Genomic DNA, 13,476 nt, shown 5'->3' on the forward strand with positions numbered 1-13,476 from the left:
GTGAGACGCCGTTGTAGCAGCTCGACACCAGCATTTACGCCTGATTGGACAATTAGAGCCCTGAAGCCAACGAGCCGCTAAAAATACAGAAGGAGGAGGAGAGCAAACAAAACCCAAATATATAAATAAAACCCATCTCCATGGCAACGCTGTCTCTCTGCTACACACCCACACGTGGCACACTGAGGTTAGTGCTGATACCTCATTTGACTCTTGGGGTTTCACACATACACACGATCAAACACACACAGACGCACACACACACACACACACTCATACACACACACACACACACACACACGCGTTCGGACGGCTGGGGAATAAGGTGGCAGTCTGCTGAAACAGGGGCATGACTCAGGCTCTCTCTCACACACACACACACACACACACACACACACACACACACACACACACACATATATATACACACATTCACTCTCACACCCACACACACACACACACTCACACACACACACACACACATAGACTCTCTCACACACACTTTTACAATTACCACCTATTTATTTTACACACACACACACACACACACACACACACACACACACACACACACACACACACACACACACACACACACACACACACTCTCTCTTTTACAATTACCACCTTTTTATTTTACACACACACAAAAATCTGAAGAGCTGAAGGCCACTGTCAAAGAAACATGGGCTTCCTTACCAACTCAGCAGTCTGATTACCTCCATGCCACAGTCTGATCACCTCCATGCCACAGTCTGATCACCTCCATGCCACAGACTGATCACCTCCATGCCACAGTCTGACCTCCATGCCAAAGTCTGACCACCTCCATGCCACAGACTGAACACCTCCATGCCACAGACTGATCACCTCAATGCTACAGTCTGATCACCTGCATGCCACAGTCTGATCTCCTCCATGCCACAGTCTGATCTCCTCCAAGCAAAAGTCTGATCACCTCCATGCCACAGTCTGATCACCTCAATGCCACAGTCTGATCACCTTCATGCCACAGTCTGATCACCTCCATGCCACAGTCTGATCTCCTCCATGCCACAGTCTGATCACCTCCATGCCACAGACTGATAACCTCCATGCCACAGTCTGATCATCTCCATGCCACAGTCTGATCATCTCCATGCCACGCCCAATTGAGGCAGTAATTAAAGCAAAAGCAACAATTCACTCAAAATGTTTTGTTGATTGGTCATGAAGTTTAAAAAAAAAAAAGTGGGTTTTCGTTAAATGTGAGCCAAAATCATCACAATTTAAAGAATTGAAATATATCAGTGTGTGTGTGTGTGTGTGTGTGTGTGTGTGTGTGTGTGTGTGTGTGTGTGTGTGTGTGTGTGTGTGCGATGAAGCTTTATAATATACCAGTTTCACCTTTTGTATTAAATTACCGAAATAAATCAACTTTTTAATGATCATCTAATTTATTAAGATGCACCTGTATGTGTATATACAGTGAGGAAAATAAGTATTTGAACACTCTGCTATTTTGCAAGTTCTCCCACTTAGAAATCATGGAGGGTCTGAAATTGTCATCGTAGGTGCATGTCCACTGTGAGAGACATAATCTAAAAAAAATACATCCAGAAATCACAATATATGATTTTTAACTATTTATTTGTATGATGCAGCTGCAAATAAGTATTTGAACACCTGAGAAAGTCAATGTTAATATTTGGTACAGGAGCCTTTGTTTGTAATTAAAGAGGTCAAACGTTTCCTGTAGTTTTTCACCAGGTTTGCACACACTGCAGGAGGGATTTTGGCCCACTCCTCCACACAGATCTTCTCTAGATCAGTCAGGTTTCTGGCCTGTCGCTGAGAAACACGGAGTTTGAGCTCCCTCCAAAGATTCTCTATTGGGTTTAGGTCTGGAGACTGGCTAGGCCACGCCAGAACCTTGATATGCTTCTTACAGAGCCACTCCTTGGTTATCCTGGCTGTGTGCTTCGGGTCATTGTCATGTTGGAAGACCCAGCCTCGACCCATCTTCAATGCTCTAACTGAGGGAAGGAGGTTGTTCCCCAAAATCTCGCAATACATGGCCCCGGTCATCCTCTCCTTAATACAGTGCAGTCGCCCTGTCCCATGTGCAGAAAAACACCCCCAAAGCATGATGCTACCACCCCCATGCTTCACAGTAGGGATGGTGTTCCTGGGATGGTACTTATCGTTCTTCTTCCTCCAAACACGTTTAGTGGAATTATGACCCAAAAGTTCTATTTTGGTCTCATCTGACCACATGACTTTCTCCCATGACTCCTCTGGATCATCCAAATGGTCATTGGCAAACTTAAGATGTGCCTGGACATGTGCTGGTTTAAGCAGGGGAACCTTCCGTGCCATGCATGATTTCAAACCATGACGTCTTAGTGTATTACCAAAAGTAACCTTGGAAACTGTGTTTTTTTTGCATGGAGCCCCAGTCCGAGGGAGATTGACAGTCATGTTTAGCTTCTTCCATTTTCTAATGATTGCTCCAACAGTGGACCTTTTTTCACCAAGCTGCTTGGCAATTTCCCCGTAGCCCTTTCCAGCCTTGTGGAGGTGTACAATTTTGTCTCTAGTGTCTTTGGACAGCTCTTTGGTCTTGGCCATGTTAGTAGTTGGATTCTTACTGATTGTATGGGGTGGACAGGTGTCTTTATGCAGCTAACGACCTCAAACAGGTGCATCTAATTTAGGATAATAAATGTAGTGGAGGTGGACATTTTAAAGGCAGACTAACAGGTCTTTGAGGGTCAGAATTCTAGCTGATAGACAGGTGTTCAAATACTTATTTGCAGCTGTATCATACTAATAAATAGTTTAAAAATCATACATTGTGATTTCGGGATTTATTTTTTTAGATTATGTCTCTCACAGTGGACATGCACCTACGATGACAATTTCAGACCCTCCATGATTTCTAAATGGGAGAACTTGCAAAATAGCAGAGTGTTCAAATACTTATTTTCCTCACTGTATATATAAATAAATAAATAAATAAATAAATAAATAAATAAAAGATTAATTTAAAACTCATTATAAAATATTTCTTAATTTGTTAATTAATTATATATATATATATAATTTGAATTTTACATTTTTTTATAATTTTTGTTTCATGTTTATTAGCTTGAGCTTATGACATCATCCATCAGATCAGCATCACAGATGGAACAAAAATCACCCTGCTATTGTTTCAGCCTGATTAAAAGCTGGAGAAATAAAGCGTTTAATAAAAGCTCGAGCTCAGTGTAAGAATATAATTGATAAAAAAATGAATAAAGAAATAAATCTTATAAACACTGAAAACAGGATGAGGAGGATCACCCCGAGATTTCTGTGTTTTTAAAGCTCTGTGAGCTAAACTGCTGCGTTCGGATGGCTGGGGAAAAAAGTGTCAGTCTGCTAAAACAGGGGCATGACTCAGGATCAGACACACAGACACAGACACAGACACACACACACACACACACACACACACACACTACTCTGCAGGAATTTCTCGCTCTTAGGTCTTTGCTGCTATTCTGGTATCCTCAGTGGACACGGTGGTGTTAAGTTGAAGTAAATGCTGCTAGACTCTGGTGTGTGTGTGTGTGTGTGTGTGTGTGTGTTAGTGTGTGTGTGTGTTCCCCTCATCTCACTAATAACATTGTTATTTCAATCCCAAAGGAGGTCATTTAACAGAGCCTGAGTTTTCTTTTTGTTTTGTGTTTTCCAGACTTTGGTTTTCTTTCTTTCTTTATATTGTGTGTGTGTGTGTGTGTGTGTGTGTGTGTGTGTGTGTGTGTGTGTGTGTGTGTGCGTTGTTTTGCGTTCAGGGACAGGATCGGTAGACAGATTGCCTTTTAAATTCCACATGAGCGTAATGAAGTAAATTAGAAAGTGAAATCATTATTCGGACGAATCGTCCAAGCGAAACTAATGAAACTCTCACAAACATATTTCTGTGAGTCTAATCCGAGCTGACATCGGACCGATTCGGACCCAAAAGAAAGTGCTGATGGAAGCGATTTCTCCCGAAAAGAGAACTTTTGTCGGATTTTGTTCTGTTATTAGTTTTACTTCTGTATTTATTGTAACACGGCCCAAAAGTATTGGGACACCCGACTTTTCCATGTGGATTTTGAAGGCGCACAATTGTATCAGACGTCTTTGGATGCAGGAGCATGAAATTATCCCTTCACCTGAACTAGGAGACCCAAACCTGTTCCAGCAAGACACAAAGTGCACAAAGCAGCTTCATGACGATCTGCTTTCTATAGTTTGGAGTGGAAGATCTCCTGCTGTAGAGCTCCAACACTATTGCATATGAATGAATGCTTTCCTGACTGCACCCCAGGCCTCCTCATCTTCTCACCTACATCAGTACCTGACTTTACTAACACCTCATGTGGATGCATAAATCTCCACTAAAATCTAGAGGAACATCTTCCCAGTGGGAGGAGCTCATTATAACAGTGAATGGAGACTAAATGTGGAATGGAATGTTCAGAAAGAGGCACGTAGTATCTTATACTCAGATGTTTACATACTTTTAGTTAAGTAAAAAAAAAAAAAAGGAGATAAAAGTTTTCACTTATTTTGAAGGAGACTTTGGTTTGAGGTTTATGACTCAAAGCTTGTGCTAAATTGGACATATTCACATTCACATGCGTGATATTTGAGTGGTGAGAAGGTTTTTTTTCTTTCCGTCTGTTCAGTAAATCTGCCAAACTGCCCAAGTGGGCGTGTGGAGAAGCAGGCGGTCTGGATCTGGTTGTGTAATAGATTTATTTTTTTTTTTTTTTACTTACACAAGTTTGTATATCATCCTAAATCACAGACCAGATGAGAGAAAAACAATGAAATTAATCATTTTTATTTATTAGTTTTTTTAAATGTGGCAAAAAAAATGTATAGAGAGATTATTATTATTAAGAATAATATTTATTTCATGTTGGCATTTATTTAAAATACCCTCTAAGGGTGCCAATAATTTTAATAGCTTTTTCGTAGAATAATAATAGTTATATAATACATTTGTAAATTTATTGTAAAGTTTTGTGTGTGTGTGTGTGTGTGTGTATATATTTGTTTTTTTTATATAATATATAATTTAATAAATATTATTATTATTTATTTTTTTTTACACTGTGAAAAGTGTTTTATGATTTATGAGACGCATGCGTGTTCCTTTTGTTTCAATACAGCGATTTGGATCATGCAATGATCCTCCCTTAAATGCAGAACAGCTTCACACACCCTCGGCATCCGACACAAATACTTTGCCTCAAAGATGTTCTTCACTAGTTGAAGGTTTCTTGATCATCCCAGAGCAGTTCAGTAGGATTGAGGTGCAGTGACTGGGCAGGTGGTTCCATGATAAATATCACTCCAGACGTCTGTTTACTCTCTAAATAACACGTACAGAACTCAGACGTGCGCTTCGGCTCATCGTCTTGTTGTACGGTGAAGTCGCTTCCAATGAGCCGCAGTCCAGACGGAACTGAATGGTGTTGAAGTATGGAATGGTTGCCATGTTGGTTCTTTTTACCCAGAATAAGTCTTCAACCTTCTCCGTTCCGAAAGAAGCACACGTCAAATATATATAAATATACAGCGTATATAAAAATATTTATTTTTCTGTGTCTTTGTGTGTGTGTGTGTGTGTGTGTGTGTGTGTGTGTGTGTGTGTGTGTGTGAGTGAGTGTGTTTTGTCATAGCAAAAAGCCACAGGCGAATTTCTATGTAAAGTTTATTTCTGTATGTAAATGAGGCCTTTGTAATGGCCACACCGCGGTGTTAAAGAGCAGATCTGCATGTGGGAAAAGGTCTTCAGCCTCGGTGTGATGGAGAGAAGAACGTTTTCAGAGTGACCCCGGTACAGTCAGGTTGTGGAGTGTGTGACGATTTAATACTGAAATTACACACATCAGTATTTAGAGCTCAGCTTTTGCTGCAGAACTTAGAGAAAGGTTCTGCACACACACACACACACACACACACACACACACACACACACACAGGGGGCGGAGTCTGTCTAAACAGGGGTTTAAGCGTTTGGAGTTTATACCTAACCTTTGCTTCTTCAGTGCATATAAAATTATAATGGAACTGCATTATGGATGTTCTAGAAATGATAGTGGAGCACATTGCTACACTACATAACACCTGCATAAGCTGACATAAACCTGCATTATCCTTTAGGAAGTCCATTCCTCATAGGCAAGGTTTTATAGTGATTTTTTTATTATTTTTATTGACATGACACATTAATCAAATTATAAGTATGATCATTGGCATAATGTGTTATAATGTGTTATAATGTTATGTCTATATTATATTATACATTTCTTTCTTTCTTTCTTTCTTTCTTTCTTTCTTTCTTTCTTTCTTTCTTTCTTTCTTTCTTTCCTTCTTTCAATCACATTATAATTGACCATGAGGTGCTAATAAAGGCTCTATGAAGATGTCATGTAGCCTTATGAGCTCTTCATGTGTGTTCTCGCAGGACTTCACTCTGACGATGTATTTCCAGCAGTACTGGAGGGATAAACGCTTGGCGTACTCAGGGATTCCTCTGAACCTCACCCTGGATAACAGAGTGGCTGATCAGCTCTGGGTTCCTGACACCTACTTCCTGAACGATAAGAAGTCCTTCGTCCATGGAGTGACAGTGAAGAACCGCATGATCCGCCTTCACCCGGACGGAATGGTTCTGTATGGGCTGAGGTCAGTCATCTCTCTGTTCACATTTCAATTTTTATCTTATAACCTTACAGCATATACTTTATTACTAATCATAATTAATATTACAATTAGTGTAAGCACATTATTTATTTATTTATTTATTTATTTATTTATTTATTTATTTATTTATTATTATGTATTTAATTAATTCTGATTGCTAATTCCTAAACCTTTTAAAATTATTATTATTTATTTGTTTATGCAATCATATATTTATTTTGTTATTTTTTGTCCAAATTATAATTTTTTTCTTTCTTTCTTTTTCTTTTTGTCACAAATTCCAAAAACAGTCATAAAGATTTTTTATTTTGCGTTAAGTTTAATAAATATTTTCAGGGAATGAAAAGTGTTGAAAGCACCGCAGCATGAACTCAGTCCTGGTGTTTATTTTCTCACCCAGAAAATCAGAACTTAACAAAAAGATATAAGTTACACACACACACACACACACACACACACACACACACACACACACACACACACACACACACACACACACACACACACACAGATAAAGTGAAATGGAAGCTGCAGCAAGGTGAAGCTCTGTGAAGCTCTGTGTCACTTTACAGCATCCAGCAGGAGAGGAGGAAGTGGATTCACCGAGCAGAAACGTCCTGATCAACTCCATGTAGCAGGAGGGATCAGAGGAGCAGTGGTGGAAGATGGAAGGATTTCTGAAAAAGTGTGAGAGTATAGAGGACTAAGTGGAGAAGTCGTAGAGGATGGAGAGATTAGTGGAACATTGGCTGAGGATGGCAGGATTAGTGAAACAGTGGTAGTGGATGGAGGGATGAGTAAAGAGGATGTAGGGATAAGTGGGGCAGCTGTAGAGGATGAAGAGATGAGTGGAGCAGTGGTAGAGAATGGAGGGATCAGTGATGCAGTAGTAGAGGATGGAGGGATCTGTAAAGAGGTAAAAGGATAAAAGATAGAAAGATTAGTGGAGCAGTGGTAGAGGATGGAGGGATGATCAGTGAATTAGTAGAGTATGAAAGGATGAGTAGTGAAGTGGTAGAGGATCAAGGGATAAGTATTGTAGTGGTGGAGGATGGGGGATGAGTAGTGAAGTGGTAAAAGATAGAGGGATGAGTAGATGAGTGGTAGTAGATGAAAGGATGAGTAGTGAAGTAATAGAAGATGGAGGGATGAGTAGTGAAGTGGTAGAGGATGGAAAGATGAGTAGATAGTGGTAGTAGATAGAGGGATGATTAGTTAAGTGGTACAAGATGGAGGGATGAGTAGTGAAGCGGTAGAAGATAAAAGGGATGAGTTATGAAGCGGTAAAAGACGGAGGGATGAGTAGTGAAGTGGTAGAAGACGGAGGGATGAGTAGTAAAGTGGTAGAAGACGGAGGGATGAGTAGTGAAGTGGTTGAAAATAGAGGGATAAGTAGTGAAGGAGTAGAAGATGAAGAGATGAGTAGTGAAGTGGTAGAAGATGGAGGGATGAGTAGTGAAGTGGTAGAAAATACAGAGATATGTAGTAAAGGAGTAGAAGATGAAAGGATGAGTAGTAAAGCGGTAGAAGATGGAGGGATGAGTAGTGAAGTGGTAGAAGATGGAGGGATGAGTAGTAAAGTGGTAGAAGATCGAGGGATGAGTAGTGAAGCGGTAGAAAATAGAGAGATAAGTAGTGAAGCGGTAGAAGATGAAGGGATGAGTGGTGAAGTGGTAAAAGATGGAGGGATGAGTAGTGAAGCGGTAGAAGATGGAGGGATGAGTAGTAAAGCAGTAGAAGATGGAGGGATGAGTAGTGAAGCGGTAGAAGACGGAGGGATGAGAAGTGAAGCGGTAGAAGATGGAGGGATGAGTAGTGAAGTGGTAGAAGACGGAGGGATGAGTAGTAAAGTGGTTGAAAATAGAGGGATAAGTAGTGAAGGAGTAGAAGATGAAGGGATGAGTAGTGAAGTGGTAGAAGATGGAGGGATGAGTAGTGAAGTGGTAGAAAATAGAGAGATAAGTAGTAAAGGAGTAGAAGATGAAAGGATGAGTAGTGAAGTGGTAGAAGATGGAGGGATGAGTAGTGAAGCGGTAGAAGATGGAGGGATGAGTAGTAAAGCGGTAGAAGATGGAGGGATGAGTAGTGAAGTGGTAGAAGATGGAGGGATGAGTAGTAAAGTGGTAGAAGATCGAGGGATGAGTAGTGAAGCGGTAGAAAATAGAGAGATAAGTAGTGAAGCGGTAGAAGATGAAGGGATGAGTAGTGAAGTGGTAGAAGATGGAGGGATGAGTAGTGAAGCGGTAGAAGATGGAGGGATGAGTAGTAAAGCGGTAGAAGATGGAGGGATGAGTAGTGAAGCGGTAGAAGACGGAGGGATGAGTAGTGAAGCGGTAGAAGATGGAGGGATGAGTAGTAAAGCGGTAGAAGATGGAGGGATGAGTAGTGAAGTGGTAGAAGACGGAGGAATGAGTAGTGAAGCGGTTGAAAATAGAGGGATAAGTAGTGAAGGAGTAGAAGATGAAGGGATGAGTAGTGAAGGGGTAGATGATGGAGGGATGAGTAGTGAAGCGGTAGAAGACGGAGGGATGAGTAGTGAAGCGGTAGAAGATGGAGGGATGAGTAGTGAAGTGGTAGAAGACGGAGGGATGAGTAGTGAAGCGGTTGAAAATAGAGGGATAAGTAGTGAAGGAGTAGAAGATGAAGGGATGAGTAGTGAAGGGGTAGATGATGGAGGGATGAGTAGTGAAGCGGTAGAAGACGGAGGGATGAGTAGTGAAGCGGTAGAAGATGGAGGGATGAGTAGTGAAGTGGTAGAAGACGGAGGGATGAGTAGTGAAGCGGTTGAAAATAGAGGGATAAGTAGTGAAGGAGTAGAAGATGAAGGGATGAGTAGTGAAGGGGTAGATGATGGAGGGATGAGTAGTGAAGCGGTAGAAGACGGAGGGATGAGTAGTGAAGTGGTAGAAAATAGAGAGATAAGTAGTGAAGGAGTAGAAGATGAAGGGATGAGTAGTAAAGTGGTATAATAATAATATAAGACTGATATTAATATAAAATAAATCATGTAGGAATTAATTGTCAGTGAAATTATAACGATCACTGATTAAAAAAAGTTGTTGTGTGAGTGTAATAAATCCGAGTCCCGGAGCTCCTGGAGGTGTCGGTGTTCCTTCACGGCGATACGAGCGCTTCAGGAACGCTCGAGTCTCAAAGCTCAGATCTCATCGAAAGCGCGATATTAAAGCCCAGCGCTCTTCTGCTGGCGGTGGGAGACGAGCTGATAGATTGGACAGGGTTCCATGTGACCGCAGCGCTCGTGAAATAATACGTGCTTAATTTCCCTCGAGCTGAACGCCGGCGTCTCGATCACGCGTTCCTCTTTGTCTCTTAAACAAATAAAACACCAGAGAGAAGAAGAAACGTGGTGATGGAGAGCTGCACAGAAACGGAGGAGAAAAAAGAAACGAATAAAACAGCATTTTCTAATATTAAATATTAAAATATTTTCATATTCGTATTCAGGGTGAATATAAACACGTGCAGAGTTTTTTACTTATTTAGATCAAAAGCTTTCCATCACTGGAGACTCGCTGCTTGAAGACTTCAAAGGTTTAAGGTAAAGGTATGAAACATCTCCAGTTAGAGATCAGTCATTCCCTGCAGCAGAAGTATCTACTTTACATCATCTATCAAAACTCCGTGGAGAAAAATTGACCATAACATTTCTATGTGCATGTTTTTCAAATATCCCCATTCCACATATAGTCTCCATTAGCTCCTATAATAACCTCCACTCTTCTGGGAAGATGTTCATTATCACGAATAAAGACGAAACCACACCCTCTAATGTTATATACATTGTAGCCCCGCCCCTTTTGTTGAACTGAGTATTGACCGGCAGTCACACACACACACATATATATATATATATATATAATACTGTATATGCTTCATAGTACATACATACATTTTAATAGAAGCAGCAGTTTCTCTCTCTATTTGTGAGTGTGTGTGTGTGTGTGTGTGTGTGTGTGTGTGTGTGTGTGTGTGTGTGTGTGTGTGTGTGTGTGTGTGTGTTTACAGTACGCTTTTGAGTGCAAAGTGCACTGAGAGAAGTGTAGATTAATGGCTCTTGTGTTCACCCAATCAATACATAAGTATAGCTACTAACACACACACGTACACACACACACACACACACACACACACACACACAAACACACACACACACACACACACACATAAAGCAGATACAATAACTGAATTTCTTTACATCTGTTATTAAATTTTATATATAAAGTAGTACTCTGTGTCTGTGTGTGTGTGTGTGTGTGTGTGTGTGTGTGTGTGTGTGTGTGTGTGTGTGTGTGGTGTGTGTGTGTGTGTGTGCGTGTGTTTGTTTGTTCAATTCAGAATCACTACGACTGCTGCTTGCATGATGGACCTGAGGAGATACCCGCTAGATGAACAGAACTGTACCCTGGAGATTGAGAGCTGTGAGCGTTCACACACACACACACACACACACACACACACACACACACACACACACACACAAACACAAACACACACACTTTTGAACCACAGAAACCAATCTGGACACCGTCCACCTTCCTGATTCTTTCAAAAAAGAAAATAATTCGAAATCATTGTAAATCATCATGTAAATATAAAACGCTTTACGCAGGATTTTATTATTATTATTATTTTAAGAACAATTTATTGATCCCAAAAGGAAATTGTTATATATTCACATATTCCAGTGATGTTAGGAAGCTGCTGTCAGAGCGCAGGGTCGGCCGTGATACAGCACCTCTGGAGTACAGAAGGTTAACGGTGGACTGAGACTGGCAGCTTGGCAATACCATGGCTTTTACTCCTGACCTTCTGATAAATGAAGCTAAATAAATACGGATACATTTAAAAACGGCGTTTTTTTTCATCGCAAATCGTTTCAAATGTATCCGTATTCATGTAGCCTCAATCATCAGAAGGTCAGGAGTACAAGCCGCAGTGTTGCCGAGCTGCCAGTCTTGGGCCACCGTTATCCCGTTCACGTCCCTGTACTGCGCATGAGCAAAACGTAACACGCTTTGACCTGCGTATTGTCCAGCTGCCGTTTATTTACTTTCCCGCTCTTTAAAACGTTGCCCCAATGAGTAAAAATGCGTCATCGTTTTTTGCCAAATACCGTAAATGTAAAAATCTCTTTATTTGCATTGACTCCGCCCACTTATAAACACGATTATCCACTAAAATTGCTTGTTCATTAAGACAATCGAGAAAAATTTACAATTTCGGGTCGCCGGCTCACTTAGCATGGTCTCGGCATGTGGGAGGAAACCAGGCAACCCTGATGAAGCCCACACAGACTCAGGAAGAACATGTAAAACTCCACACACACTGAGCCCAGGATCGAACCCGGAAACCCCTCAGTGCTGCAGCGATGCAGCAACACCACCCAACGCATCACTGCCCACTGCTCATTAAATTTAGCTCACTGCACTGCTTTTCCACACGCCGGTGTACACGTGACTCATTCATACGTGTGATTATTGTACAGATGGCTACACGACAGACGATATCCAGTTCTACTGGAAAGGAGGAGACAACGCCGTATCTGGTGTGTCCCAAATCGAGCTTCCGCAGTTCTCCATCGTGGACTACAAACTGGTGTCCAGGAACGTCGTCTTCTCCACAGGTGACGGTTTCACACACCTAGCCGGGGTTCTGAATGTTCCACTTTTCCAGTTTTACACAGCATTTTTAACAAGCTTAATTCTAACGTGTTCTTTGGTTCTGTGTACGACCTCACAATAGTGGTTTAGTGGAACATCTAGTGAATTCCAGCTCTCATGGGTTATAAGCTCTAAACAGGTGTTTCCTGACCGCTCACTGACCACAACTAGCTATGATAGTGAGAAACTTCAGAGAACTCCTTCGCTCCTGAAGACTATTACAATGTAAATTACGATGTTAGAATGCACCGGGACTGGAGACTCTTTCCATCAATATGACAAACATCTTGTTACAGAAAGATTCACCACATCAATGATTTGATTATAAAGTGAGAGTAATAAAAACCTCTCTGTCAAATGTGTCAGTTGGTAGAAAAACGTTTCAAGACTTCATTTATCTACATTTACACACCTTCAAAGTAGCAATATAGCATCTCGCAGCGTTCTTTTAGAACGTGTCCTGCAAGTCTTCTTTTGGAAGCGTGTGAAGCACCTCCTGTGATTCACGCCAGGTCTCCACAACGGTGTCAAAAAGGCAAGCTTAAAGCTGGATCCTGATCTTCAGGAAGAGGGTGACGTTCACATGTGTCAAATCTGGCGATTAGGGTGGGTGCAGAAGTGAGATCACGTCGTTTGTTTGACGATGATCATTATGCACGAGTTGCCGAATGGTTTGGACATTTTTGGGTTGAGCTTGTCGAAGGTCATACCGATCTCTCGACGTCTTCCGCCGATGTTCTTCCGCTCTTCCACTCAAAACATCTCAAACGACTTGTTGCAGCATCGCCGTATGTCAACGTTTGCCCAGTTTTATGCAAATTTCATGTTGCTCTTTGTTCTAACTCGCCGTCTGTGACGAAATCGCAGATGTGGTAACGCATGTCGGTCAGAACAGCACCAGTTACACCATTAGTCTTGAAAATTTTTGTTACCACCTCCTATGTATTTGGGTTTAAACCTAAAGTGGGTGTGGCCTAACCAGAGGAGACTGAGTTCTTAAGTTACATTATCTGCTGTGTCTGAACGGGTTTCATCCTGAATAGTCGCTCACTCTGTTACTCTA

At 41.3% G+C, this 13,476-nt stretch overlaps 3 protein-coding genes across 3 annotated transcripts in view; 1 reads left to right on the forward strand and 2 right to left on the reverse strand.

The window, feature by feature from the left end:
• The window catches only part of atp10a (ATPase phospholipid transporting 10A), a 377,925-nt gene that overhangs the window by 206,677 nt on the left and 157,772 nt on the right, over positions 1-13,476 (reverse strand). The window lies entirely within an intron of this gene.
• The window catches only part of oca2 (oculocutaneous albinism II), a 370,587-nt gene that overhangs the window by 24,810 nt on the left and 332,301 nt on the right, over positions 1-13,476 (reverse strand). The window lies entirely within an intron of this gene.
• Positions 1-13,476, forward strand: part of LOC310737471 (gamma-aminobutyric acid receptor subunit beta-3-like) — a 43,245-nt gene that overhangs the window by 23,016 nt on the left and 6,753 nt on the right. The window contains exons 4-7 of the mRNA XM_083561802.1: positions 6,494-6,714; positions 11,089-11,171; positions 12,239-12,376; positions 12,926-12,985. Of these exons, the coding sequence (XP_083417928.1) occupies positions 6,494-6,714; positions 11,089-11,171; positions 12,239-12,376; positions 12,926-12,985 (502 nt within the window). The remainder of the gene's footprint in view (positions 1-6,493; positions 6,715-11,088; positions 11,172-12,238; positions 12,377-12,925; positions 12,986-13,476) is intronic.

Source organism: Silurus aristotelis (genome assembly GCF_946808225.1).
Source record: "Silurus aristotelis genome assembly, chromosome: 2".
Classification (NCBI taxonomy): domain Eukaryota; kingdom Metazoa; phylum Chordata; class Actinopteri; order Siluriformes; family Siluridae; genus Silurus; species Silurus aristotelis.